Source organism: Aspergillus bombycis, assembly GCF_001792695.1.
Source record: "Aspergillus bombycis strain NRRL26010 chromosome Unknown contig00002, whole genome shotgun sequence".
Lineage (NCBI taxonomy): Eukaryota > Fungi > Ascomycota > Eurotiomycetes > Eurotiales > Aspergillaceae > Aspergillus > Aspergillus bombycis.
In genome coordinates this window covers 358337-385258 of record NW_019170004.1, presented here as the reverse complement: position 1 = coordinate 385258, position 26922 = coordinate 358337, and the positions used below count along the sequence as shown (strand labels likewise).

The 26922-nt window shown below is 50.4% G+C and overlaps 9 protein-coding genes across 9 annotated transcripts; 3 read left to right on the top strand and 6 right to left on the bottom strand.

The window, feature by feature from the left end:
* Positions 1-410: 410 nt before the first annotated feature.
* ABOM_000551 (putative acyl-CoA dehydrogenase) lies at positions 411-2489 on the bottom strand (the record flags this gene model as incomplete). Its single annotated transcript, XM_022527681.1, has 4 exons — positions 411-1935; positions 1994-2056; positions 2107-2323; positions 2381-2489. 4 exons carry the CDS (start codon positions 2487-2489, stop codon positions 411-413), a joined length of 1914 nt encoding a protein of 637 aa, XP_022394369.1.
* Positions 2490-3483: 994 nt separating this feature from the next.
* On the top strand, positions 3484-4808 carry ABOM_000550 (NADH:flavin oxidoreductase/NADH oxidase; the record flags this gene model as incomplete). Its single annotated transcript, XM_022527680.1, has 2 exons — positions 3484-3651; positions 3714-4808. 2 exons carry the CDS (start codon positions 3484-3486, stop codon positions 4806-4808), a joined length of 1263 nt encoding a protein of 420 aa, XP_022394370.1.
* A 1044-nt stretch (positions 4809-5852) lies between these two features.
* On the top strand, positions 5853-7130 carry ABOM_000549 (putative aldo-keto reductase (YakC); the record flags this gene model as incomplete). Its single annotated transcript, XM_022527679.1, has 5 exons — positions 5853-6150; positions 6210-6350; positions 6404-6517; positions 6581-6775; positions 6835-7130. 5 exons carry the CDS (start codon positions 5853-5855, stop codon positions 7128-7130), a joined length of 1044 nt encoding a protein of 347 aa, XP_022394312.1.
* Positions 7131-7855: 725 nt separating this feature from the next.
* On the bottom strand, positions 7856-10573 carry ABOM_000548 (uncharacterized protein; the record flags this gene model as incomplete). The annotated part of the gene is made up of 3 exons (XM_022527678.1): positions 7856-9051; positions 9597-10041; positions 10115-10573. The coding sequence occupies 3 exons, from the start codon at positions 10571-10573 to the stop codon at positions 7856-7858; spliced, it is 2100 nt and encodes a 699-aa protein (XP_022394311.1).
* Positions 10574-12082: 1509 nt separating this feature from the next.
* On the top strand, positions 12083-15616 carry ABOM_000547 (glycoside hydrolase family 71 protein; the record flags this gene model as incomplete). The annotated part of the gene is made up of 4 exons (XM_022527677.1): positions 12083-12187; positions 12249-14367; positions 14439-15494; positions 15558-15616. Coding segments are annotated over 4 exons (3339 nt in total), but the record flags the coding sequence as incomplete, so codon positions are not given.
* Positions 15617-17091: 1475 nt separating this feature from the next.
* Positions 17092-19359, bottom strand: ABOM_000546 (fatty-acyl coenzyme A oxidase (Pox1); the record flags this gene model as incomplete). Its single annotated transcript, XM_022527676.1, has 5 exons — positions 17092-17769; positions 17822-17833; positions 17953-18487; positions 18550-18923; positions 18994-19359. 5 exons carry the CDS (start codon positions 19357-19359, stop codon positions 17092-17094), a joined length of 1965 nt encoding a protein of 654 aa, XP_022394565.1.
* A 1615-nt stretch (positions 19360-20974) lies between these two features.
* Positions 20975-22133, bottom strand: ABOM_000545 (uncharacterized protein; the record flags this gene model as incomplete). Its single annotated transcript, XM_022527675.1, has 4 exons — positions 20975-21296; positions 21359-21744; positions 21797-21904; positions 21990-22133. The coding sequence occupies 4 exons, from the start codon at positions 22131-22133 to the stop codon at positions 20975-20977; spliced, it is 960 nt and encodes a 319-aa protein (XP_022394319.1).
* Positions 22134-23609: 1476 nt separating this feature from the next.
* ABOM_000544 (GNAT family N-acetyltransferase) lies at positions 23610-24388 on the bottom strand (the record flags this gene model as incomplete). Its single annotated transcript, XM_022527674.1, has 2 exons — positions 23610-23872; positions 23974-24388. 2 exons carry the CDS (start codon positions 24386-24388, stop codon positions 23610-23612), a joined length of 678 nt encoding a protein of 225 aa, XP_022394429.1.
* Positions 24389-25172: 784 nt separating this feature from the next.
* ABOM_000543 (nitrosoguanidine resistance protein SNG1) lies at positions 25173-25748 on the bottom strand (the record flags this gene model as incomplete). The annotated part of the gene is made up of 1 exon (XM_022527673.1): positions 25173-25748. One exon carries the CDS (start codon positions 25746-25748, stop codon positions 25173-25175), a length of 576 nt encoding a protein of 191 aa, XP_022394431.1.
* Positions 25749-26922: the final 1174 nt, after the last annotated feature.

Below are 26922 nucleotides of genomic sequence, written 5' to 3'. Positions count from 1 at the left end.
GAAACCCTTCGGCACGAATTTCCCCGCTGTCAGACTCAAGTGAACATCGATCTATTATCCATCCGGAAGTTTATCGTACAGCCTAATGCCACGCGAAATCAAGGAATTCGCATGAGGGCGACGATCTAGTCTACAAAGCGCCCGACAGAGTCAGCAGGCGTTGCGAGCTTTAGAGTTCAAGACCGGCCTCAATATCCCCCCCCTTTTCCTTTTTTTCCTTCTCTTTGTTTTGGCCTTCCGGTTACTCCCTTTTGCTGGTGGAATTCAGCTTTTACAAGACAAGGGCCTGGGCCAGTTCACTAGAGTCGCTTTATACGGTATGTACAATTATGCAATGTGGGCCCCGAGATTAGCGCTCGAGTGACGCAGAAGGCGGATAATGGTAACCGCAACCACATGCATGATGCGACTCACAACTTCGAGCCATTCCCCTGAAATGACCGATGGCCCGACACTTGCTTTGCTGGCAACTCCACCCCCCAAGCAATGCGACAGTCCCAGCGCAGATGTTCGTTGGTTATCGACGAAGGCCCTGCGTCCGTAGGATGCTGCACGCTAATAACGTCTCGCCAAACCATGTCACCAACGCCGCCTTCACCGAGCAGGATCCACCGTCGTGCAATTTCGGTCGCAACGACATCACCGTCTCGCTCGGCGTCCAGAGCAAGGAGAGCACTGCTGAGTATCCAGGCAAGGGTAAACATGACTCGTCGAGCATCCGCCAGAATGAACCGTGGCTCGCTGGTGGCTTTAACCCGAGAAAGGAAGCCAGACCATGTTTGTTTCAAAGCGCCAGCGAACTCAGGCGTCGAAATCAACGCCAACGTGCGGTCGAACCAGGCGGAGAAGACAGCCAGATTATCACTTTTGACAAGGAAGCGAACGAGCTCACTAGCCAGCACATTAGTGGTTCCCTCCCAAATTGAGTTCACCGCAGTGTTCCGTAGCAGTCGAGCAATGTTGAACTCCGGCTCGTCCGGTTCATCCATGTATCCAACCCCGCCCATTCCCTCTTGGCATTCTTGAATCCCTGCAATTGCGTTCTTGCTAATCACTGCTTTCGCGATGGCTGTCAAAGCCCGGAACACCACCTGAGCTTCCTTGCCCTTCGTGGGCAGGTGCGCCGCAGGAGTGGAGACCCCGTTATTTTCGACGACGCCCATGACAGCAACCGTGAAAAAGGCGAGATTCATCCCTCCCCGATGTTTCACCTCCAAGTCTGCTAGCAGGCTTAAGTGCATGGGAATGAGCCACAAGGGTTCGCCGACCGTTGTTCTGGCTTTAGCAAAGCTCTTGGCAATACTAATGGCACGTCGCCATGCAGCCAGCGACCCGATGAATGTATGAGTCCGAGTAATGTTGAGTAACGGTGCAATCGCCATCACACCACGGTCGACGGTGCCGACTAGGTGCGCGCGCATGTCTTTAAGTTCCAGCTCTGCCGTAGGCAATTCCTTGGTTCCCAACTTGTTCTTCAAACGATGGATTCGGACACCATTGGTGACCACTCGAGTCTTGCCGTCTGCCCCAACGATGGTCTTCCGCAGCGGCGCAAGGAACGTACTAAGCTTTCCCGACGGTGTCTTAGCAAGCATCAGGGCAATATTTGCATCGGTGGCGGAAGAAAAGAACTTGAACCCGCTGATCAGATAGTCACCCTCGTCGAGACCGTTGGAGGCCTTCGACTTATGTGACAAAGGCGAGTACGTAGCCCAAGTCTCTGTGTTTTGAACATCGCTGCCTCCTGCTCTTTCGGTCATCCACTGGCCGGAAGTCCAATAATCCTCCTTCGTGGAGATTAACTTCTGATACGCCGTCTGGAAGGGGTGATCTGGGGGTAGGCTCTTGCGCTCCTGGTTCAAAACAAGCGCGGCTCCATCAGACATACTAATGGGGCAAGAATAAAGCCCGGATGAGGGAGAATAGAGGTAGTTCCTATCTGCGGGTCAGGATCGGCGTTCAGAAAGCGACAGGCTAAATTAGGATAACTCACACAGCATACTGGACCAAACGTCTCTCCGCCCCGTAGGTCGGCTCATATCCCAGCGACACCACACTTGACCGGTTAGTGAATAGGTGGTTTGTGGAGGTACACAGACAACCTACCCGTGCCGAGCACCCCATTTACCCAGCTGCTTCCACCCTTCGCTCGTGATCAGTCGATCATAGTCATATCGCTGACCCCAGACATTGAATCCCTTCACATATGGCTGGTGTCTCTCAGCATCCGCGCTCCACTCCCGAATCTCGTCCGACACAGCTTCCTCGCCCAACTCCACCAGCTGTGATTGAGCTTGCTCCAATTTCTGCGATGGAAGGTACCCTGTGCTGGTTAGTTCATTCCTTAAATCCCACACAGTATGATGGTGGTTAGACGCACAGGAGAGAACCCGTTGAAGACTGGTGTCGGAAGTATATGTATTCTCCAGCCGCTCAGGCTTCGTGATATGTCCACGGTCCACAGTGGCGTGACGAGGTCCAGACTCCATGACGATACCAAAATTCTTAATATAGCGATATTGGCTTTACAAACGTGGCTGTGTGACGTTGGTGAAGTACAGTTTCACATCTTTGATATACACTAACGTGCCTCGGTGGGAGAGCGCGTGATTACCTCGGTTACGGCAGCCTGAGAGGAGGTGGCTCGAGGGCTAGGTTTCCCTTGCCCAACGCTCTCAAGTTCCACAAGTCCAGCATATCAGGTATTTCTTAAGACACTGGTTCTGTAACGATGAAAAGCTACGATAAACCGTCTGTCTCGTACCGTACCCTCTATCTATACCAGCAGGGCGTAGAGGAAACGAACGTCGATCATTACCTAGTCTGAGGACAAGGGCTGTGACCAATACAAATTGGCCCAATCAGCGACGTCTAGCAGACCACAGCACTTGGTCCCAATTACTACCTTTACCACTGACACAGCCATTGACCTCAAGACTGATGAAAATATGCGATAGTACGACGTCATATAAAGTCACGTGCACCTATACGCCTCCAACCAACGGTCGATCCACGTGACCTCGGAGACTTTCCCACAATCATTCGTCCGACTGCTGAATAATCCTCCGCGCTCTGACTAAGCTCACCGCCCGTCAATCGCCTGAAGTGTGCATCTTCAAAGCCCTGGAAAGATTCAAACCGTGGACAAGCCCCGTAGAAAGGAAGGGAACCACGATCGAACTAATGGAAAAAGCCCCAACCCACCGTCCAATCGGCACAGCACACGGCTTATCGGCAAAGGGGAAAAAGTCTAAAACTGACTAAGATTGGGTATCATGTCCAGAGACTCGGTATATTGCCGTGACAAGTCGCCTCGAAGTATACCCACTGCGGCGGGGGATTTGAAATCAAAGACTGTGGGGCACACTTCGAAGGCTTTCGATCAAGGTACAGAGTGTAGTATTTAAAGTGCTTACTTTCCATGTCAACATCCTTGTACTACAAGACCACATACATAATTATAATTACCTCCATACATACAAAATGCACACCCCCGACTACGTCGAGCCGGCTCAGGGGATCTCCTACTTCACTCCCGCCCAGAACCCCCCCGCCGGAACAGCAGCCAACCCCCAGACCAACGGCCAGAAGGTCCCTAAGCTCTTCCAGCCCTTCACCGTCCGCGGCGTCACCTTCCAGAACCGCCTGGGTGTAAGTCCTATCTATGCCACGCCACTCGTGTCTCAACCCCCCCACACTAACACAACAAACAGCTGGCCCCATTGTGCCAATACTCCGCCGAAGATGGCCACATGACCGATTGGCACGTCGCGCACCTGGGCGGAATTGCCCAGCGCGGCCCAGGACTGATGATGATCGAGGCCACAGCCGTGCAACCGGAGGGCCGCATCACGCCCCAGGACGTCGGACTCTGGAAAGACAGCCACATCGCGCCGATGAAGCGGGTCATTGAATTCGTGCACAGCCAGGGCCAGAAGATCGGCGTGCAGATCGCGCATGCAGGCCGGAAAGCCAGCACCATTCCGCCGTGGATGGCGGGTGCCGTCGTCGCGTCCGAGCAAGTGGGCGGATGGCCCGAGAACGTCAAGGGTCCTTCCGACATCCCCTTCGCTGACTCGTTCCCGCAGCCCAAGGCCATGACGAAGGCGGATATCGAGGAGTTCAAGGGCGCGTGGGTGGCAGCCTGTAAGCGGGCTATTGCCGCTGGCACGGATTTCATTGAGATTCATAATGCCCACGGGTATCTGCTGTCGAGTTTCCTGTCGCCTGCGGCCAATAACAGGTCCGATGAGTATGGCGGCTCGTTTGAGAATCGCATTCGTCTCCCCTTGGAAATCGCCCAGTTGACTCGCGACGCCGTCGGCCCTGATGTGCCCGTCTTCCTTCGTGTGTCGGCCTCCGATTGGCTCGAGGAGGTCCTCCCCGAGCAGAGCTTCAACGTCAACGAGACATCGAAGTTCGCCCAGGCGCTCGCGGCCCAGGGTGCCGTGGATCTGATCGACATTAGCTCCGGCGGTGTGCACGCCGCGCAGAAGGTCAAGTCCGGGCCCGGGTTCCAGGTTCCCTTCGCCGTGGCGGTGAAGAAGGCTGTGGGCGATAAGATGCTTGTTTCCGCCGTGGGTGCCATCACCAACGGTAAGCAGGCCAACCAGCTGCTTGAGGAGCAAGGCATCGACGTGGCTCTGGTCGGACGTGGATTCCAGAAGGACCCCGGCCTGGCTTGGACGTTCGCCCAGCACCTCGATACTGAGATCTCCATGGCGAACCAGATTCGCTGGGGCTTCACGAGACGTGGTGGTACTCCTTATATCGATCCGTCGGTTTACAAGTCGTCGGTCTTCGACTAGATTATGACGTGATGATTTAGAGGTATGACAAGATGTACATAGACTTAGACAGTATAATATCGATTATTATATACACCACTACACTGCTGGTTATATTGCACGAAATACTACGGACTACGCTAGCACGCCCCATAGTCAATCTCAGCACGCACAGTGTGGGGCTCCATTAGCAGGTTACATTCCATTCCAACCCTGCCGGTTAAATCAAGAACCAGCGGCTGCAAACAAGCATTATGCTCCACTGGGACAGTCTCCCAGACCAACACAGACAGACGTCAATCAGGCTTAAAAGTGCCTCCCAGGTATACCCCACACTGAACTTCGGAAATCAATCAACACACGAGCATTTTAAGACCGACAAAACTACAAAAGCGTATGCCCCGACCCAGGTATCCCTGGCAAGGCCTTGTCACCTGTACCTGACTGCTGACTAGTTTGCCTCTGCACCCCGATTGCTTTCCGGGTGTTGTTGCATGGATGTACCCATCAAAATTGAGAAGTCGGAACAATGAGAATAGATCAATCGTGAGTATGTCTGTGTGAGAGTGTGGGTTGTTCTACATGTTACTCGTATTGGACAACGATACCAGCCGTCTATATGCTAGACCGACCGTCGAAATAAAGTTGAAGCGAGGTTTACCCGTCCTCCATCGCTCTTTAAAAACCAAGTCTGTCGCTTGCGGAGGAAGCAAACATCATCGGGGCCCCACAACGCCCGCAGTCAGCGCGCTAAACGAGCGGTGTTTAGCGGACATTCGGATATAAGCGAGTAAAGCCGTGTCAGCAATCGACCGCGTCAAGATGGGCATTTCATTGGTGGGAGGGATATCGTTTCTATTGTATCACATTTGGTGTCATGGTATGATCTACGTCAAGTACCGATTGTGGACTGCGAGAGCCCGTATGTTGGGAAGAACTCTGGAAATATAAATATGCCCACGATCCCCCCCACTCTCGGGAGATAAACTCACACGAAAGAACATCAACCCTTTAGCATCAACCTCGTAGCAACCGACCCACCAACCTCCAACCCAAGAAACCAAAATGGTCAAAACACTCCCCTTCGCCGACCTCGAGGTGCCCACCCCAGGCTTTGGTGCGATGGGTCTGAGCTTCGGCCTGGGTAGCAACCTGTCCCTAGAGGAAGCCGAGCCCGTGCTGCTGAAAGCCATCGAACTGGGATGTACATTCTGGGATACAGCCGTGAGTGATCATCCAGCCTGTTTGGAATACTACCGATTGAGTCTAACCTGCGGAGCAAAGGTCGTCTATCAAGCAGGTGTGAACGAGAAGCTCCTCGGCGACTTCATCAGGAAACATAACGTCCGTGACAAAGTCTTCAGTCAGTTCACATCCCCGGGTCGTCTTATAAAATACCATCTAACATTCCACACACACCAGTTGCCTCCAAATGCGGCTTCAATGTTTTCGGTGGTGGCGGCGTCACCAATTCCGCCGCGCACATCAAGGAGTACATCGAGGGAACCATTGAACGGCTGGGTTTCACCCCGGATCTGTACTACTTGCATCGGATGGATCCCAGTAAGTGAAGGGTCCCCCGATTGTTAATCCACCCAACAAGCTAACGACATCAGACACCCCCCTGGAGGAGTCCATCCCGGCACTGGATGAAATCCGCAGAGCCGGCAAGACCAAGTACATCGGTCTCTCCGAGTGTTCGACCGCGACGCTCCGTAAAGCCAACTCCAGTCAGTCTTTTTTTTTTTCCCGTCTCATTCCCTTGATCTGGTAATTCTGACGGGAGGTCATAGTTGCCAAAATCGACGCCATCCAGGCCGAGTACTCCGCCTTCGAAACACTACACGAGACAGACGGTCTTATCGATACATGTCGAGAACTAAACGTGGCTTATGTGGCTTACAGCCCCCTGGGCCATGGGTGGCTCGTTGAAGACTTCCCATTCAAGACCCCGGACGACTTTGCTGAGGGTGACTTCCGCCGCACGAGTAGATCTCCCCAGTTCCGTTCCCATGCCAAACACACCTGCTAATATTTTCTGTGCCAGGCCCCAAGTTCCAAGGTGAGAATTTCTACAAGAACCGCGCAATTGTGGAGGAGATCAAGAAGCTCGCTGCTCGAAAGGGCTGCTCGATTAGTCAAATTGCGCTTGCTTGGGTCGCTGCGCAGGGCTTCATCGCGATCCCGGGCACGACGAAGGCTACTCGGTTGGAGCAGAATTGGGCTTCGAGGGAGATTGAGTTGACGGAGGAAGAGAAGCAAGAGATGAGGAAAATCATTGATGCTGCAAAGCCGCATGGCAACCGGTACGGCGCTGCGAACCAGGCTTTGGTAGGCCATTAGTGGTTGGATGATATTTCCCCGGTTTTGTATATAGATACAGCTCTATCATGATGTGAGAATTTGAGATGATATACAAACTTTAGATCAAATTTGACTCTTACACAGCATGTATACTATTGGCGAGGATAAGGCCTCCATGCACAGCAGGCGTAATCATCGTTAAAGCTGAAGCTCGTTTGTCTTAACGGTTGTGGTGCACCTCAAGTTGTGATACAAGCGAGGTAGCGTTACAGCCTTCCGTTGATCCTCTGTCTTGATAAACAACCCCCAATGTACAAGGTTCGGCAGGACTTAAGTTACATTACCACTAGTTACAATATTAACTGGACAATAAATATGTCTATAATAATTATAATTCCAGGGATCTATTCTTTGCAAAATTGTATTAAATAAAGAGGTGCTACGCAGCGTTTATATAACCAAAGAACAGGGATTTTGGATGTTGGTAGACATCTTGGATTATATCAAGCAACTAATGTTCTACAGCAAGGAGACAGAGAAGATTTGTTGGTGGTCACAGCAAGTGCTTGATGGGCTGAAAGATCAACTTTTAAGCCAGTGGTATAGTGGCGTCTTTGTTCTACTTCTGCAGATCTTATGAAGACAAGACAGGTAAACAGTATCGGTACTGGATAGTAAATAACAGCATCTAAAATATTAAATATAGTTAATATGCAAGAATAATAGTAAGAGACAAAGAATAATCTTATAATATTCATGGTTGATTATCTAACATATCGAGAGAAGCGCCTTATAAAAGTGAAGGCATTTTTGTCCACTAAATCCTCATCCTTCACTAAGCTGTACCAGGTGTACAAGGCATCCGTGATGGGTTTCGGGTGCTCGGGTCTCGGCTGTGCGAAGAACCCCATTTTCCTTTGTAGTCCCATCTTATACAATCGCCATTCATCCCAGAAAGCGACGCCCAACCCTCGAAAAACTCGGAGATTGCAATGAAATAACGGGCTATCAGGGTTCACACGACAACTAGAACGAAGCAAACGAAAGGTTTCCATTCCAGGGCCGGCGTACTTTGCAAACCCAGGGCCCCTCCCCCACGAGCGATCAACCTTGTTCCCGAGATCATTTAGGTCCACCGGGTCTGGTAATGCCCAGCAGGAATTGGTAATAAGGTCGTCCGGGGACGGCAGCTCAATCAGCCATGGGTAGTAAGAGCTGAGTTGGATGGGCGTCTTGCGTGACAGGCATCTCATACATTGAGTGATGGTGAGATGCTCATCTTCGTGCCAATTCATCTGATTGGAAAATACCAGAAATGTGCCAGTGTATCGACCTACTTTCTTGGAGGACCAGGCCCAGCGCGTTGTTGCCGCTCTGTAAATATATGAGTAAAGCTCGAATGCCCAGAGAGCGCGATGAAGCCAAAATTGCTCGACAAAGGACGGATGGTGGATAGCATCAGGCGAAAACGGCATTGTCAATCGCACTGGTACATTGAAGCAAAGCCAGTCATGTATCTCGTCCTCGTTCACATTGGGGCGGGCTGGTTTGGCCTTTTTGATCTCCTCGATGAATGAGTCGTAACAGACACAAGCAAGACGATGGACCTTAGCAGCTGATTTGATCGCCTGTCGAATAGGGGTCGAGCACTCCAGTGACCAAAAGATGGACTTCATGACTGGTGGCATTGGGTCCCAATCCTTGTCTTGCAGGAATTTCTGTAATGTGCGCGGCCCAATGGCTGCAGCCTGGATGGCTACCACCAGTCGAAATTTATGGCCATTGAACCCTGATGTCATGGAACACGAGGCCAGGACTGCCTCGGTAATGCTGGGATAGTAAGTCTCGAAGACCTCGTTGGCCTTTGATGAGATTTGCAGTAGCCCATCTAAGCCTGTGAAGTCCCAACAAGACTCGAGAATCTGGAGGATGATCTCTGCCGGCAGCTTTTGAAAAGGGTCTATCATTTTGTGTTGGCTATTTCAGAAAGGAAAAAAGAAACAAAACATAACTGAGTATACAAGAGGAAGGTGATAGTGCTTGACGAGCGAGGTGGACGCCTCCTTTAATACTGTGGAGAGTTAAGGCTGTCTACGATGAAACCCGGTTGGTGCCAAGCCTGGTGGGTTTGATACTAAATAAACTAAAGAAACCGTAGTCACGGCAGGCTACTTCGATCGGGCTAGAGAGATTTAGTCTTCCGAAAGTAGCCTTACTAGGGATCGTAGCGTAGGATTAGCCCTACTAGTAGTCCTTCAGATGATTTGCAGCCCCGTATACTCCGTAGTAAGAATCCACATAATTCATCCAGCAGGCATATTCACACACAATGCAATTGGTATTATTTTGCGCCCAATCATATGGGGACCACCCTGTAGCAAACTCAGCCAAGGTATCAAGCCTTCCCTTTCCCCTTCCCTTTCCCTTTTCCTTTTCCTTTCCCTTTGCCGGAGAACGGTTCAATTTCGAAGACGGCATTGTACCAGTCTTTACCTATCCCCCTACCTTTGAAAACAGTCACCGATTTAACTGTCTTCACACCTAATTGCTCTTTGTGGTCGATAAGCCACCAGGCCACCCCGGCACCATTGGGCGTAGCGAGAATGGCCTTGCCTTCATCTGTGGTCATGTCAAACGTAGTACCCGGCCATCCCTCGATCGTTTCCCCCTTTCTTTGAAGGGCGGTATCGATCGTGGCAATGGTGAGATCATTGATAATGTGGAAGCGAAACATATACTTGATGTTTTTAACCTCCTTGGTAGTTCGCGCCAGCTGGTCCCAAGCCAGGAAAGTAACGTCCGACCATTTGGTGATCGGAGGCTGTCTTTGACCGTCCGAATTTGGGTTACGTTTGTCATCCTTCGTCTGTTCCCAAGGACTCCAGTTCTCCTCCGCAATCATGAATCCTTTCGCTGGGTTCATCACGCTTCGATACAAGCCGTATGTAGCCTTGGGAACACCTCCTTGTCAGTTATGAATGATAATACCTGCAAGAGTTTGCTCTGTTGCGCAAAGTACATACAGCTTTATTAATTCCGTCTTCCTCCCAGTCTCGATCCTGCTCCCAAATGTCGCCTTTATTCGGAGGGAGCTTCGTTGGCAAACCAAGTGCACTAAGTGCATCCCCCAGTACTTCTAAGGACTCTGTGGTTCCGCTATTCCCAACAGCGTATGGTTTACTTGTCCAGTATTGCCCCATCTTTCTGAAGGAACCTAAGTCCCTTTGGGGATAGTCAAGGCTCTCGCTGTTGGAAAGATGGCAAGCCCCTTTGCGTATGAGCTCCTCGAAGGTAGGAGGGGGCTTTCCATCGCGCTTGTGAAGGGATACATTCTTGTAATCCGACAGAAGGAAATCTGCAGAAGGAAACGTTTCCCCGGGGACTAGAGAAGGAATATAGCGAGCCGAGACATGACCGAGATGGACCACAAGGGTCGACCAGACAGAGATAAAGAACAGGAAAAGGCGCGATATACTCGCCATTTTCGCAGAGGCAATTTGCTGAAATGCGCAAGCTATTGAATAGCTATCTGAGTAGCAATACCATATCTATCATGCTTTGGCTGGGTATTTATATGGCCTACGAACCATCTCACGTGGGTCAATTCTTGTTTCGTCCCGTAGCTCCCAGTCCCCCCTGGATTGGTTTTATCAATATCCTAATGCCTCTATCATCGTTTCTCTGCCAAGGTGGAGGAGAATACTAACAGGGAACATGAAAGACTGGCTCGACTCGTGCACTCTCATGTAACTTATTGCCTCACCAACCCGCTCCGATTAGCACCATAGAGGAATGGCTATCGGCCCTAACGCGTGCTAACAAGGAGTTAATTATTTGTTCTTTGCCCATTTCTGTCCATCTAGACGAGCAGTATGGACTGCTAGAACCAAAACGTTGAACTGCACAAGTGGACGGTGAGTTAGGGAACTTGTTTCGGGGCCAAAGTAGGGCTCCCGTGACTAATACTGCAGGGGTCTTTTAAATGACAGTGAAACAGAATTTCTAAGGCATAATTATACAGGTTCATTACTACAGCATCAAGTGAGGCATATCATTGGTACGGATGGCTGCGCTTGTGCTGTGGGGCGGACAAAAAATTCATTGCGGCGCTCTAGGGCATATAGTTCACTAGCTTTAGGTACTACTTGAATAAACGGGGTAGGGTTACCACGCTGTGTCCGAATGGCATATTGTGAGCGCATGCCGTGTTCCTCTTCGCCTCCTGCCTACTCGTAATACATACTACAAGATTCATTATAGCTATGCAGATACTATATGCTGACCGCAATTTTGAACCCTACAAATGCCAAGAGAGCACTGCACGGTGCAGGATCATCGAACAGGCGTTCATCACCCGAGGAGCTTAACGATCCACGGGCAATTTCCGCTTTCTTGGCATTCATCGATTCATCTCCGAGCGAGGTTACATGGCCCTGAAGTAGTTCATGCTAGTTCTTCCTCCCGGTGGAACAGCCATGGCCGATGGGTCTTAGCTTCTCTATGCTTTTCTCTATACCTGACTCGGTCTCAAATGACCTGATGAAATGCCTCATCCAACCTGGCCTAGATACCCGCCTGGCAGTTAAGGTAGTACTGTAGTAGAGCTTTTCATCTGTCCAGCTGTGGGCTGCCCGATTCGAGTGACAATGAATATCCACAGGAGTTGAAATAACGAACCAACATCGTAGCGCAGTCTTAGTCTTGTTGCCCAACATGATCTCAAATTCCTCTTCCGGCCGAGGATGACAATATCCAAGATTAGGGGGAAGCGTATCTGTGAAGCTGAGAGAGGGATCCTGAAAATATAAAGGTAGCTCAGTTCCTTCAGAATTCATGATATATGAACCGCGTCGTCATTCATTCATTCAAAACAAAAGTCCCAACCAGGCAAGCAAAAGCATGTCGGCAACCGCCTAAAGTCATTCTCTATATTTCTTGTCCTTACTTCGTTTCCTATTCTCATTGAAGGCCTTTGACTACATTTTGCTTCAATGCAGTATCTGATTTCAGGCGGCATGGGCCGTCTTGTCCTCTTGATTGGACTGTTTACTTTTCTTCCTCAAGCGTATGCCAGAGCCGTATTCGCCCATTTCATGGTAAATAAATTGGCAATTCCGTGACCTGTATCTCTCAATGTTCTCTAACTTGCATGTTCAGGTGGGTAATACCGAACGTTATGAGGTGTCCGACTGGAAGCATGATATCACCCTCGCACAAGAGGCGCATATTGATGCTTTCGCTCTCAACATGGCCCATAACGAGGCAACGAATGAACGGTCTGTTAGGAATGCCTTCCAGGCAGCCGAGAGCCTTGGATTTCAGTTGTTCTTCTCTTTCGATTACGCCGGAAATGGGCCATGGCCGCAATCAGAGGTCATCGCGATGCTTCAAAAGTACTCCTCCAGTTCGGCCCATTACCGTTACCAGGGCAAGCCTTTTGTGTCCACCTTTGAGGGGCCTGGCAATGCCGAAGACTGGATTGCCATAAAGGCTGCTACTGGCTGCTTCTTTGTCCCTGACTGGTCTTCGCTGGGCGCTAAGCCGGCTCTTCAACTTGCAGGGGGCGTGGCAGATGGCTTGTTCTCGTGGGCAGCCTGGCCCACCGGGTTGGGACGAATGAATACCTACGTTGACGCATCGTATATCCAGTACTTGGAGGAGTCAGGGAAGCCATATATGATGCCAGCCTCTCCGTGGTTTTATACCAATATGCCTGGGTATGACAAGAACTGGCTTTGGCACTCGGACTCTCTCTGGTACGATCGCTGGGTGGAAATTGCCTATCTACAACCGGAGTGGGTCGAGATAATCTCCTGGAACGACTACGGCGAGTCGCATTATATTGGTCCCCTCAACGACAAGGCATACGTGGCGTTTCTCACAGGGAGGGCGCCCTATAACTACGTGCTCGATATGCCTCATGATGGATGGCGGACACAGCTCCCGTATCTCATTGATTTGTATAAGACGGGGACATCGTCGGTGACAAAGGAGAACTTGGTCGTCTGGTATCGCACCAACCCCCGAACTACCTGTTCTGGTGGAGGCACAACAGGAAATACGGCAAGTCAACTCCAGATCGAGTACGACGCGTACACCTTGGTGGACGACAAAGTCTTTTTCTCCGCACTACTCGGCTCTAATGCAACCATTACCGTCAGTATCGGCGGCCTTGAATATGACGGCCGCTGGGAGTTTGAGCCAGATGGCGGTGTCGGCATCTACCATGGCAGCTTCCCCTTCAATCTGCATCTGATTGGCGAGGTAATAGTCACTATCTCGCGAAATAGCAAAGATGTGCTTACTGTCAAAGGCAAGGCCATCTCAGACACGTGCGTCAGTGGCCTGGCCAATTTTAATCCGTGGGTGGGATCTGCCACTGCTGGATCAACTATCAAAGCTGTATCACCGAAGCTGAAGCTCTCCGAACAAACTTGTATCAAAGGGTCCGGAGCTGGAAACTTCGCCGGTCTGTGCCAGTTCACTTGCAAGTATGGATATTGTCCGGTAGGCGCATGTTATTGCACTGCGATGGGTGCCGAAAAGAAGAAGCCAAAAGCCACAGGCAAGAAAGGATATCCCAAAAATGGCGATGCCAATTACGGAGGGCTTTGCTCGTTCGCTTGCAACCTTGGGTACTGTCCCGAATCAGCGTGCTCAGACACACCGTCGCCACCATATATTCCGCCCAGCTCCCCGTTTGCCGCCCGTGCTTGCACAGGGGGCGAGAGTGAGCATGGAGAAAAGTATGCCGGGCTGTGCAGTTTTGCCTGTGCTTATGGCTATTGCCCTATTAGCACCTGCTGGTGCGCTACAGTAGGTGATTTGAACGTTCCACCACCCCCATCCGATGTCAAAGGCGTCCCAGACACCAGTGATGCAGATGAGTATGAACTGCTCAAAGGGCTCTGCAATTTCGCGTGTAGTCGAGACTATTGCCCTCCAGGTGCCTGCAGACTGGCCTCTGAAGGTGATGATGAGTATGACGATGACGATGGCGACGATGACCGGCCAACAGAGATTATCGTGGATGGATCGATCTGGCAGGACGCAAACCCAGCAGTCAGCTGCGGCTCAGACTGCATTCTCGTGCTCCCTCCAGTTACCCTCCCAAGCCCGACAGTCATCACATTCGATAATGACCAAGGGGGCTACCAAACCACGTTGAACGTGGCATGGGAGGTTCCTGTCACTACCACATTGCCGGATGGCCAAGTGGTAACTACTTCGAGTATTAGCCATATTCTGCAAGAGACCAGGATTTCCGTCCCTCCGAGTAAGTCATTCCCCTGTTCTACACACATTCTATGAAGTGAAATGCACTCACTAACTTGATCGATACCTTAGCCACGGTTAGTGTCTTGCCGTTGTGGCCGGTAACAATCACGAGCCCAACTCCTACGACAACCATTTATCCTATGTATCGTATTCCTCCGCAGACAATCGTTATTACGGATGACCCGAACCCCCTGTCGGAGGAGGGCGTCTCGCATCCACCAGTGACACGAGATATTACCATCCCGCCTTACCCCTGGGTATCTGAATCAGCCCGAGACACCAAAATTCCGCCTGTCACGTTTACTTCGGCTTCAGACAGCAGCAATGGTCCAAAATGCACCAACCGTGCCCGATGTGGCTCCGGATGCCATTCTAGATCCTTCTGTGGAGATGGCCCATGTCTCATCGGCTGCGGTGGCGGAGGCTTCGCTGCCTCGAACGACCCAAAACCGCTCCCGAACCCTCATCCGGGCCCTAGCCACAACAAAAACGACGACCCTGAGGACGACGACGACGATTCCCAGACATGTACAACGACAGCAACCGTCACTGATGTCTGGGTCTCATGCTCGACCATCAATCCCTCCTCCACTTCCTGCACCACCACTAGTAGTCATGTCCACACCGGCTGCCGCGCCACGGCCTCGGCCACTACCACCGGTGTCAGTGATACCTGCCTCCTGAACTCTCGAGACGAAGACCAAGGTTCCGATGGTGGTGCTGGGTCTGGTCTCATAACCACCATTGATGACCGCAAGTCCACGGCTACCTCAGCAACAAAGACGACCGCCACCCCAAAGCCAATCCCGACCAGGAGCGTCCAGCAGGGCGTCCTAACATGCCGGTCGGACATTGACAACTATCCCCAAGGCGATTCACGATATTATGCTACTTTGACTGATATCAGCACCGCCGCTCAGCAAATGTGCGAGGGTTTATTTACTGACTTCAACGACGGGGTCCAGTTTACTTCGGTGAAGGGCATTGGAGAGCGCAATACCTGGTCGCTTGTGATGCAGTACACGAAGGGAAGCGGCTGTCCTGCGGCCCCCAACTTTAAAGCCAAAAAGCATCAGGCGGCCATTGATACCTGCACCGAGAATCTGAACGTCATCATCAATAACTGTGAGTAGTATCTTTCCTTTTCCCTTTCAGCTAGCTTGCCATGATGACGCTAATGAACAATAGGTGACGTTGCAGCAAATGGTCATGACTACTGGAAGAGAGGAGGCAAGTTTGTGCGAGACTGTATGAGATACGAATTCTCAAAGACAGGTGGGCAACAATAGATGCATGATCCACCGGGTTTTTGTCCAGAGCTGCTACCTTTGGATCGAGAAAATCATTTTTGTATAATTATTTATATCCCAATAATATGACCGAATTACGTATTATGTCAAGTTTAGCGTCCATCTAGGGCCGTTAGCTATAACAGGCACATCCTCCCACAGCGTAGGAGCATGTGCCTGTCATCTGTATGCTCATTCTGGTTCCTTTCCTCGCCCGAACCGCCTATCCGCGCTAGGGCCTTTGCGCTGTGCCCTCCTCGGTATTCTGTATCTATTGGGCGTCATCTAGACACGCCTTAGATAGCTGTTCTAGGCCCCTAAAACCATCTCCCGAGACCCTAACTGGTTCCTCCGCCACTTCCCCTGGGAAACAACCAATATCTGTTGCTGCTCAGACGACTATTAGAGCTTTTGTAGCTAGCTCTCTGATCCCTCAAGAGGCGACTTTCTGAAGCTATCTTTTGTTGTCTAGGTGGTAGAGCTCTTGCCTCGATAAGAGTTTTATATAAACTCTTGCTCGGGTGAACCTATTGTTTCTACTCAGTTAGTAAATGACCTGCTGTGCCCCGTGGGACGTGGTATCTCTAACATCTATGTGAGTCCCAGGCCCTTATTTCACCTGCAGCAGTCTTGGCAGCCCGATCAGCTCTCTTACTATCTAGTAATATCTTGACGGCTAGGGGACATATCGAATAGATACCTGACATCTCCCAGCCGTCGGGCTGTGTGCTGCAATCTGCTAGAAAAGACTACCGCACCCAGCGACGGATATATATCCGTCTAGGACAAGTATTAGTTCCAGCATGCGTCTCACTAGCCTTGCAGAACGAATCCACATGATGAAACCCTCATCTTACACCCCATAGTTAGGGCTCCGGCTCCGGCTCCCACTAGCAGCTGTTGATCCCAAGCTTGATAAACCTGCACCTCCTGTATCAGACAGGTCACTGCATCTGTTCCACCTTTAGGTTTTTTTTTTTTTGTTTTGCGGCTTCCCATTTGGCCCTGGATGTAGGTCTAGTTCTTTAAAGTTTTTAGTACTGACTCCTGATAGTGAAGATACCGGGGTGTCTTTATTAGAGATCTACTTACGAAATACTCTTTATCGTTAAATCCTTTTTTCTATTTCTCTACTAACCATAACAATATCGATTAACTACTTGTATGTCAATTCCTATAGTTAACTCTTATATGCTACTTATACTTTTATACACAGAGTTTCTTAAGCCGGTACTCTTAATAACCATAACTATAGAAGACTTGCAGAATATACTCATACAGTTGTAGACCAAAATCTGTCTAGGGTCTATATTTCTAATCTATAGATAGTCTATATCTATAACCCCGTCATAGCAAATTCATCCCAAAACCTAAACTGTACATGAATGCATATCAAAAGAGTATATCGCCAGAAATTACAACAAACAAAGATATTAAAGCTTGCTCTTAGGTGCGCTGTTCTTCAGCACGTTCTCATTCCATGGGTAGGGGTCGAATACCAGGTCGTTGACCGGGTTCTGGCAGGCACGGCGGAAGAGGTCTGGGTAGACTTCACCATCATAGCGGCCCAGACTGCTGTCGAGCTGCCAGTCAGGGAACTTCCAGGCATCGACCAGACGGACTGCATGGGGGCGGATCTCATCCAAAAGCTTCATCACAGCGTTCGACTGTGCGAGCGAGATCTGGCGGGTGGTGACGGCACTGGACGAGAAGAATTCACCGGCCTCACGCTCCAGAGTGTGCAGGGCGTACAGGCGGAAGAGCTTGTGCATCAAGGACAGAGTCTCGGGGTCCAGCTCGGATGTGAGCTGGGGCGAAGTGACCGCTTCGTAGAAGTTCTTAACAACCAGGTACTGCGAGTGCGCGGTCGACAGGCGCCAGAAGTCGACCAGCAGGCTGTTCCAGGACCGCTTCTCAACGTCTCGGCGCTTCAGGGCCTCGAAGGTGAGATGTGCGGTACGCCAGGCAAAGGCGGCAACGATGTCCTTGTCCTCTTCCAGGATGTCAAAAGAAGCACCCTTCTCCCGACGAGAGAGATATGTCTGCAGAATCTGGGATGTGTCGTTGTTCGTTCCCTTGCCGGCAAGGACGGCGCGTGCGGATTTCAAAAGCTAGAAGAGTCAGCACGTGAACTTGACCAAAGAGCAATGGCTAGCGACTTACATATCTTGCAACCTGTTGTGTCAACATATAGTTGTCACCCTCCCAAGTCAACGTGGAAGGTAGTCCGCATACCACGGTCCAATGCCGCTGTAGTTGCTGTACCCGTGACCACCACAGGCCCGACGACACACCTCGAGACCCTCTCCGGCAGTGGTACTCGCGAGTGCCTTCAGACCGCAGGAAGTGGCGTGGAGGTCTGCCAGCAGGTCTGCACCGGCCCTCAACTGCTCAGGGCCTGCGCCTCTCTTGTCCTGACCAGCCTCAACAGCGCCCTTCATCCGCTTCTGGTTCTCCTCATAAAGCCGCATCATACCGCGACCGGTAAAGTGGAGTGCATACATGGAAGCGAGCAAAGGAAGGAGACGGACCTGGACCATCTTGTAGTTGAGGACTTGGTTTTCTCCCGCGTCTTTACCGCCATCACGGTCCTGGAACTGCCGACGGACGGCGCAATAACGGGTGGCGATGGTCACGCCACGAGCCAACACACTACCGGCCTGCAGCACGATATTGGAGCGGACCCAGGTCATAGTACCGTATAAGAGAGAGTGAGATGCCGGGCGCATATACTTGTTGGTCTCCTTATCGACGCGCGAGAAACGGGCCAGCATGTTAACGTGGGGAATCTTGACCTTGTTGAACAGGAGGAAACCATTGTCCATCGTGCTGGTTCAGTCAGTATCCTGCTGATGCGAGGAAGAACTATACATGGAAAAGGTACCACTCACTTATAACCGAACTTAGGACCAATGTCTCCGACGTAGACATTCTCCAGAGGTTGGTGGGTTTGCATATCACGGATCTGGACAACGAATGGGTGGGGGCCATAGTTCTTGCCTCCGACGTACAACTGAGCCATGACTACGGCGTGGTTGGCAGTGCGACCCAGTGAGCCGATCCACCACTTCGAAGCAGTCAGGGTAGGCGAGTGCATTGTGAAAGTCTTGTCGTCAGGGTTCCATGTGGCAGTTGTTTCCAAGCCACGGACGTTGGAACCATGGCCCAATTCCGTCTGTGCGTAACATCCAATGATCTCGTATTTCGCAGCCGGTTCGAGGAAGAGCTTCTTTTGCTCAGGGGTGGTCTGTTCCCGCAAAGTGACCTAATTGAAGGTCTGTTAGCGGTCGGACGTCGGCTAGTATCGGATGGTAGCGTTGCAGTGTGTAACTCACCAAGAACATACTGGCATGGAGACCATAAGGAGTCGGCTCCGACAAGAGGTCGTTGGCCATGTAGTAGTCATCCTGAGACCACTTGTGTTGCACTGCCAATTGCTGCAGGCGCTTCGCCTTGCCCAACGCTCTTTGGATCTTCTCCGTGCGGCCCAAGGTGTAGTTCTCTGATTTATCAAACACCTTTTCGGACTCCAAGATGGACAGAATATGCTGTTGTCGGTCCAATGCCTCCTTGGTGTGTAATAATTCGGCCAACTTGTCAACATCAACGTTGGACTGGGCGCGCTCCTGGGCGAGGAGCTCGGAGCCTTGCGGGCCAGCCGGCTTCAACGCCTGGACCCAGGCGGGAGGAGGAGAGGGCATGGTGTGAGAATTGTATGGGAAATGAACGATGGCTGAATGGGAGGAGTGAATGAGAATTCTAGGGGAAACCAATCTGGGCACAAAGATGGGGGAGGGGGCGAAGTGGATGACTTATAGGAAGAAGACTCCACGGGGAAAATGCCCCAGAACCTTGACAAAGAGCAAAATGGCCGAGGGTGAACGTCGCGCTTGCCCAATGGGGCAGAAGCCTCGGCTGTTCGTGGTCTGTGGGTGGCCTTGCTGCCTTACTTCACCGGCAAGAGGCAAACCCTCCCAAGGCATTTCGGACAGGTCAGTAACCGTAACTTTCTCGGCCGACGAGCCATCGGAATTCACGATACCGAGCCATCTTTTAGGCCTGTCGATACCTACCAGGGATGTAACACTAAGGCAACTTAACTGGTTCTGCGTACAGGGGTCTGTCCCGAAATCGGCAGGGCCTGCAGCAGTTCAACAGCGATCAAAGTCTGAGCGTATATAATGATTGGCCTGCCCTGCTGAAACTTGTTATCTGATAACGATCAGTTGCAGGGTCAGCGCGAGTATCTACCGGAGTATCTACATCGGACACACTTCACACCCGATCTCTATCTGGTCATATAGTATAAGATCGGAGAACAAAAAGACGGGGCGATACAGTTTGATCGCAGCCATCAATCTTTTAAACCCCAGCAGCACGTCAAAAACTTCCCCATACGCTGGGAGATCCACATTGCGTGGCGCAAGGCACGTGACTAGACCGATCTGAACTGGCGAGAGGTCATCCCAGTCCAGTCGGCGTAGAATTGACCCTAGAAGCAATTTATGATTAGTAGTAGGTTTATCCTCCGAATTCCATGACATGGCCCAATTTCGCGTTTCCCTTTTCCGCTCTGCAACCCGAAAGCCACGTCGGCGTGAGCAGGAGAGGCGCGGAGGAAAGGAATCTACAACACCAACTAATCATTTACAACACAAGGCTTGACACGTGCTAAGAACCCTCGACTTCACATGGTCTCACCAGTGGGAATTGTGAGAGCTTCAAAAACGAAACCAACCCACCCGCAAGATTGTGGATAAGAAGCGAATCGGGGGCACTCCTTTTTCCTCTCCGCCAACCCGCAATCACATGTGAAATACGGGAATGACGACAGATCCACCTTCAAGTCCCAGTGAAGCATCATCGTGAACCCCGAACATAATCACACTCATTTCAATTGAGTCTTCCGTCCTGCTTCCCCGGCTTTTCCCCCGTTGGACCCACGAAAACCACGGGCGAGCTAACTTGATGACCTCCGTCACGGACTCCACCCGGCTTTCCCGTTCTCCTTTTCTTAGCAGAAGGTTGAACCCGGAGACGGAGGCGAGAGAAAGGAAAAAGGGGAAAAGAATACGACAAAAAACAAAAAAGTGTGGGAAGGGTTCCGACTGAAAAAAGCGGTAAAGGTTGTCTTCCTTCCAAGGTTCTACCCCACGTATTCCTGAGAACACCTACAGGAATATATAAAAGCAACCATAGCTTATGGAACTGAAAAAGTTTCCGACTGCTAAGGTTGCAACCCTACCATTATACGTTTCGCCACCGATCTTCGTAAAAAAGAGAGAAAATCTACTTCAATTCCCTTGGTATGTACACCTATACTTGGGATAAAGGGGTAATAGGGGGAAGACTCATACTTGGACTATGCTGTTGAAGCGCCTCCTCGAAGGTTGTCGAGGATGTGACATGGTGATTCGAGCCGTTCGACGTGTACTGATTGGACTTCAAGCGTCGCCATAGCGGAACACAGCATTCTATTTGGTCCACAAGGGGGCGGAGCGTTGCCGCAGACGAGGTAATGAGTGCAACGCCCACTTCAACGTAAGACCAACATATAACACCCGTATAGTAGAATAGATTTTTCGGGTCGGTGAGCTGGTGAACAAAACGCATGCGCGCAACTGTTGCAAAACAGGCACTGCGGACAAGGGTGAAGTGTGAGCATCTTACTTCTTCAAGACGTTGAAAGGAATCTATTACACTGAACCAAGTGCCAGAAGCACAGCAACGTGAACCTTGATGTAGCAGGGTAAATGCAGACTTCGGACAATCAGGATCGGCAGGAGTCCAAGGGCCGCATCGCTAAAGGCTGTAATGGCTGAATGCACATAGGCAGCTTTGATGAAGCCCATCCCATCGCAACTGCCATGTGGGTTGATCGCTTGGTTCCAGAACCATGATGGTGGCCGGCATTGGATGAGGACGAAGATGAAGATGAAAATGGTGAGACAGGTGAGTAGGATGAGAATGGCATAAATAATCCATTTATGGTAGCGCTCGATACAAAATCGTAGGAGAAATATACCCACGGCGAATTTGACCATGGTGGTTGCGACCACATAGCAAGTCTCGTAGAGAAATAGAAGCTGGAGCCAATGATGAGTGGTGGATGGAAGTATTGGGTTGATGTCAGTCTACCTTCAAGCCTTTGAGGAGGACCTCGGGCGTTAATTCCGTCCAGGAGTGGCCAAAACTACCAATTCGAACCCCTTCCAGTAATGCACATGCCGATACGATGAAGAAAATCTCGAAGATACAAATATCAGCATGGTTCCACGAGGGCCGGTGCGATGTGTTGTCTACAACCCCGGGTCAAAGATGAACAATTTACCAATGCTCCAACCGCTAGGCCATCATCCAACCCAAAACTCCTCTTGATCCGTATACGCACGTAGCATCGCAACGCCACAGTTCCCAACGCGAGAACGAGGAAGGATGTAACGACACCAAGAAGACCCGCAGCCCGCGTAGTCATAGACGGCAAATCGCGCTTAGCGCGAAGGAAGAGTCGGTAATATGGTATTGTGAATACCGGAGATCAGAGAGTGGGGTTGTTCGATTTGACGAGAGCTCCCCGCTTCGCTGGGGAGCTTTTATAAGCTTCGACAGTACCTGCATTGTGATAGATGGGGAGATGGACGACGACATACAGTTTTCTCAAGAAGGGTATAGCCTGCTGAATAAAATACATGCTTCAGCCACTGACCCAATGACGGCACTGACCAGGTGTTGCTCTACAGCCAAACCGAGCTAGCTTTACCAGCGCCATGAAACCCAATCCCAGTGCAGATCAAGGGACCAATCGAGCGGGCAGGTATCCGTGGGTCATGCAAGATCGAGAACGCCTACTCATCCCCGCTTTCACCGGTAAGAAGCTCTTGGAATTGTTATCCGGGCATCATTACGCCATTTGGCAAACTCGATGGTGAATGCTGATTGAATCGATCGCTGTAAAATCAGTCTTACCGTAAAAGATACTGATAAGCTATATTTGCCACCTAAACATTGTTGCTGCAGACCGAGTTACGTGTACATGCGACAGAAAATCTAATAAACTTACCCTGCCCAGTGGTGCCTGAACAGGGTAGGAGAACCCTAACTCTTGTGGGAGGCTTTTGGGGCTGGTGATCAACGCAGGCAATAGGTACTGTACCTGGACTGGCGAACGCCGTATCCCCGCAAACTGGGATAGTAGTACTCCACAGTTACCAGGGCCCTGGGCGAACCTCTCTCATATGAACATCTGTTCAAAACCTGTAGATCACGAAATAGCCGGACTTCAAGCATGCGAAAAAGCACATGACCAGCGAAACGACCACTATTTTTCAGCTCTTACGGCATAATTTACGATCGGATATCAACCGGCAATAGTTGCTGAGACCGCCATTGGCTTTGCGATGCTCGTTATAATGCTAATCTGATTGTTGTTCCCGACAAGAGCTCCTCAAGAGACACATTATGGTAGTGACTGCCAGCGAACACCTGTTCAGTTGACGATGTATTAAATGCCTTTCCCTGAAAGGCACGGGACACTGTGGGTATTTCCCTGTGGGGTTCTCTCAAGCCCTCGGCGTGAGCGTGCTTAGAAAGCAAGTGACCAGCAGCTGACTACCAGACTTTCCAAGTCTTGGCTACCTCCTCAGGGGGTATCATGATAAGCCACTTAGATGGAGATGGAGGAGGATCATAGGTAGGCACGTAAGCGGCTACGTGGGGGACTCGGATGTGGCTTGATAGGTAGTCTCGTCCATTAAAGCTCTGAATACTATGTAAGGGAACACGCCTGGCTTGCCCTTGGGTACCTGAATCTGTTCTCTAGGATACGCCGTGGATTCGACTTGAATAGATAATACTGATACACTGGACTTTAAGCACTTGCTATACTACTCTTCTCTCAGCGATATCCAATGTAGGTTGCATCTAAGCTATGATAATGACAGCACACGGTCAGTTAGGGCTGATTATTATCAGGAATTGGATCTCGGATCATAATATAGTAGATTCCCTTGCTATGCCCCCCCAATGGCGCGAAGTCTAGAACGATTTCCTCCAGTGTGTTCCATCCATACTTTTTATATAGCGGATAACCTTCCTCTGTTGCTTCAAGAAACATTCGTGCGTTCAGGGTATCCGCCTTTTGCGTAGCCCATTTCAACATTTGGCTACCAATTCCTTTCCCCTGATACTCGGGGTCTGTGGCTAAAAAGTCCAGGACTATAGTGCTGTTTAGCCTTCCTAAGCCGAAGAGAACAGACAAAGGGAGATTGGAAGTGCTAGACTAGAAGAAAGAAGCTAGGGGGAACTAGGGTACGTACTTATATCATCTTCTCCCAGATACTTTTCTCTTGAGCTCTTCAGCATATCCAAATAACACGCATAGACGCGCTGGTTAATCCCCTCGGGTAGATATTCATTTGGCTCAGCAGCCATCTTCCTCGCATTTTCAGATAGCGTTGTAAATGAATGGGACTCTTGTTGATAACGAAGCGGAATAACCACTCGCATGAAAGCGATGATACGGTCCGTTTCTGAGTCCGTTGCAACTAAGAGATGGTATTTGGGATCCACGAATCTTGCGAAAGTTCGTGCGTATTTCAACGTTTGTAGGGCCGAAACGTCAACGTTGGCAAATGCATTCTGGTAAAATAGACCCGGAGCAAAACTGGCGGTGTTTATGTGGACCAAATCCGGGCTATCGGACTCGGTCGCATAGCGGATTTGAATGGGCATATTGTCGGTTCTTTCCTTTTGAATGGGGAATGACGGTAAGTGTGCGACCTGTGGTGGGAATGTGATCTTAAATGTTGGAAATTCCTGAGTGGGTCCGAATGTGCTAGACCACTGTAATAGTACTGCGTGATATTAGATTAGGGCGCATGGCGTCTTCATCGAGATTTAGAACATGTTCGTATTGACCGCGGAAAAGCTCTTAAATGTCACCTTATGTCGGAGGCCGCCCATCCTTTTGAGTCTCTACCTAACCTGGACCCCACGCTTAACTCATTTTGTTATCATAAATCCGTCCCCGCACCGTAACTGAGGGGCAATTTTCGGCCTTCCACATCCTTGAAAACCGCTTGGGACAACGACGATATGCGATGTCGCTCATTCCCACTCACGATGATATATCGGTGCAAATTTGACAGGCACCGAATTCCGCACGATTTCTGATTCACCAAAATCTTCGCTAGCGCATCCGGGAGTTAATGGGAACAGTATTGGCATATTGGCAGAATATACAGTTCCTAGGCAGCACCGTCAGCCCTTCTAATTGTGGTACCAGCCTTGAAGTTGCTATGAGAACTAATACCTTTCGCTCATGTCAGCGATAATAACTGGATCAACATATCTCTCATTCTATTGAGACATGCGCCGCTGAAGACTGGGTGCATCAGGCTTCTAAGCCGGCTAGATACCGTAGCAATCTTAGTGTAGCCGTGGGTTCCTAATAAGATTTGCTAGATCAACCCTCTTCCAGGTCAAAACCTCTAGATGATCCGGGGTAGCTCCTCACTCAGGTAAAAGCCTTCTTTCGAATCGCTCGAGCTTCTATGATCGTCATTATGGTCTCGTTGGATGCTCGTGGATATTCGTATCCTTGGACCAGGCTCATGATGCTGGCGTAGATGGCACTCTGCGAAAAGGCCGGGTAGCGTGCTCCGTTCCAGATGTACGTGAGGGAAGTTCGGTTGCCGTTGCCCGTGGCCAAGGCAGCGGATAGGTTCGACGAGGCCCCAGGATGGGCATACACTGCGCCCCAGTAGTCGCCTTTACAGACGGCTGTCTTGACGTCTTTTGGAGTCGGATATTTGCTGGCGGGTGATTGTATCAGCGAAGGGAATTCGTCACTGCGTAGTATGCCGTATGCATCGACCACCGACTGGCCAATAACGTCTCCGTCGTAGTCAACGTACAGAATCTTCAAGCTGTGGAAACGGGTGCTGTCGCGATACTGTGTCCCGTATAGATAGCACATATTACACAGGAACAGAAACTGTAAGAGGGCAAAGCTGATGCCCAAGGCGATCAGGAAGCTTTTGCGCATGTCTTTGAAGGAACCTCCCGCTGGGGAGGGTGAGGGTGCTGCCATGGCAGAGGGTCTAGTGATGTAAGCACAATCACTTTCCAAGCCCAGATGGATGAGGAGTGCTATTTATTGTCCTGAAACCTTTTTTCTTTTTTTTTTTTTCGATCTCTTTACCTTCCAGCGTCCTACAGCTCTAAAGTTAGAGTCCGATCTATTACATCATGGTTTTCGGGGCTGATATAGTTAGGGTTCCGCTGACTATGTGCAGAATCAACCAATCAGATACGATGGAAACCATGACTAAGCGGAAGAGACGCCCATCGGAAAAAAAAAGGGGCATCTTAAAATGGTGCTGTCAATAGTGCCTGATCGTGGATCTCGACGGTCTTCCGTGGCGCCGAAAGCCGAATGGGATCTATGTAGCCTCAGGCCGTGGATCTACTCAAAACCCTAGACCAGAACAATCGGACATTATAGGTTACCACCGGTTATACCTGAAAGTTCAGGAGGGAACCCCTACTAGGGATACTCTTAGGTTAGGGTTTCGGAGAAGTGGGTCTCAGTCCGAACCCTTAACTATGATTGTATGTACAGTTACTATCATTGTGTGGTCATTGGCCGAGTCAGAGCTGTTAAACGGTGTATATACCGTTCTACAAGGCAAGCGAAAGAAGAAAGGCAAATATCCTTCCAATAACGACTGTTACTGCTTTCCAGATCCGAAGCACAATTGGGCGAACCTGTTCGAGAAGGGTTCCAGTATTCAGTCGTATGGATTATGTAGACGAGTGCTGTTCCATAATTAATATTCATCTATCTTTTCTGGATCACACAGAATAGGGTAGAGAGGATTGTGCTGGTAATCGTAGTCGTCAGCCGGGTCTCGAATGTCGTGCACCCTGGGATTAGGGCTGAGTAAAGCGTTGCCCTCGTTCAAACCCGTTCTGTCATATCCAAGCTAGGCCAAACGCTCGACCGCTCTCCCAACTTTCAAATTGTCACAGGCAGTGTCGTTGGCGATGCCGATAAACATACGTCTTTTGCTGTCCTCTCTAAGCAGACCGGTGGCTCCAACCGATATAGGTAAAAGCCTATGGACAAATGACCTGGAATTGGACTTGGTGGATAGCTAGGTCCACAGTCTAGCCCACAGCTTAAAGAAAATACCGACCACGCTACTACCGCATTACCTTATGGGAGCTGCTCCTGAGCGTGAGGACTATTTAGATACTGTTTA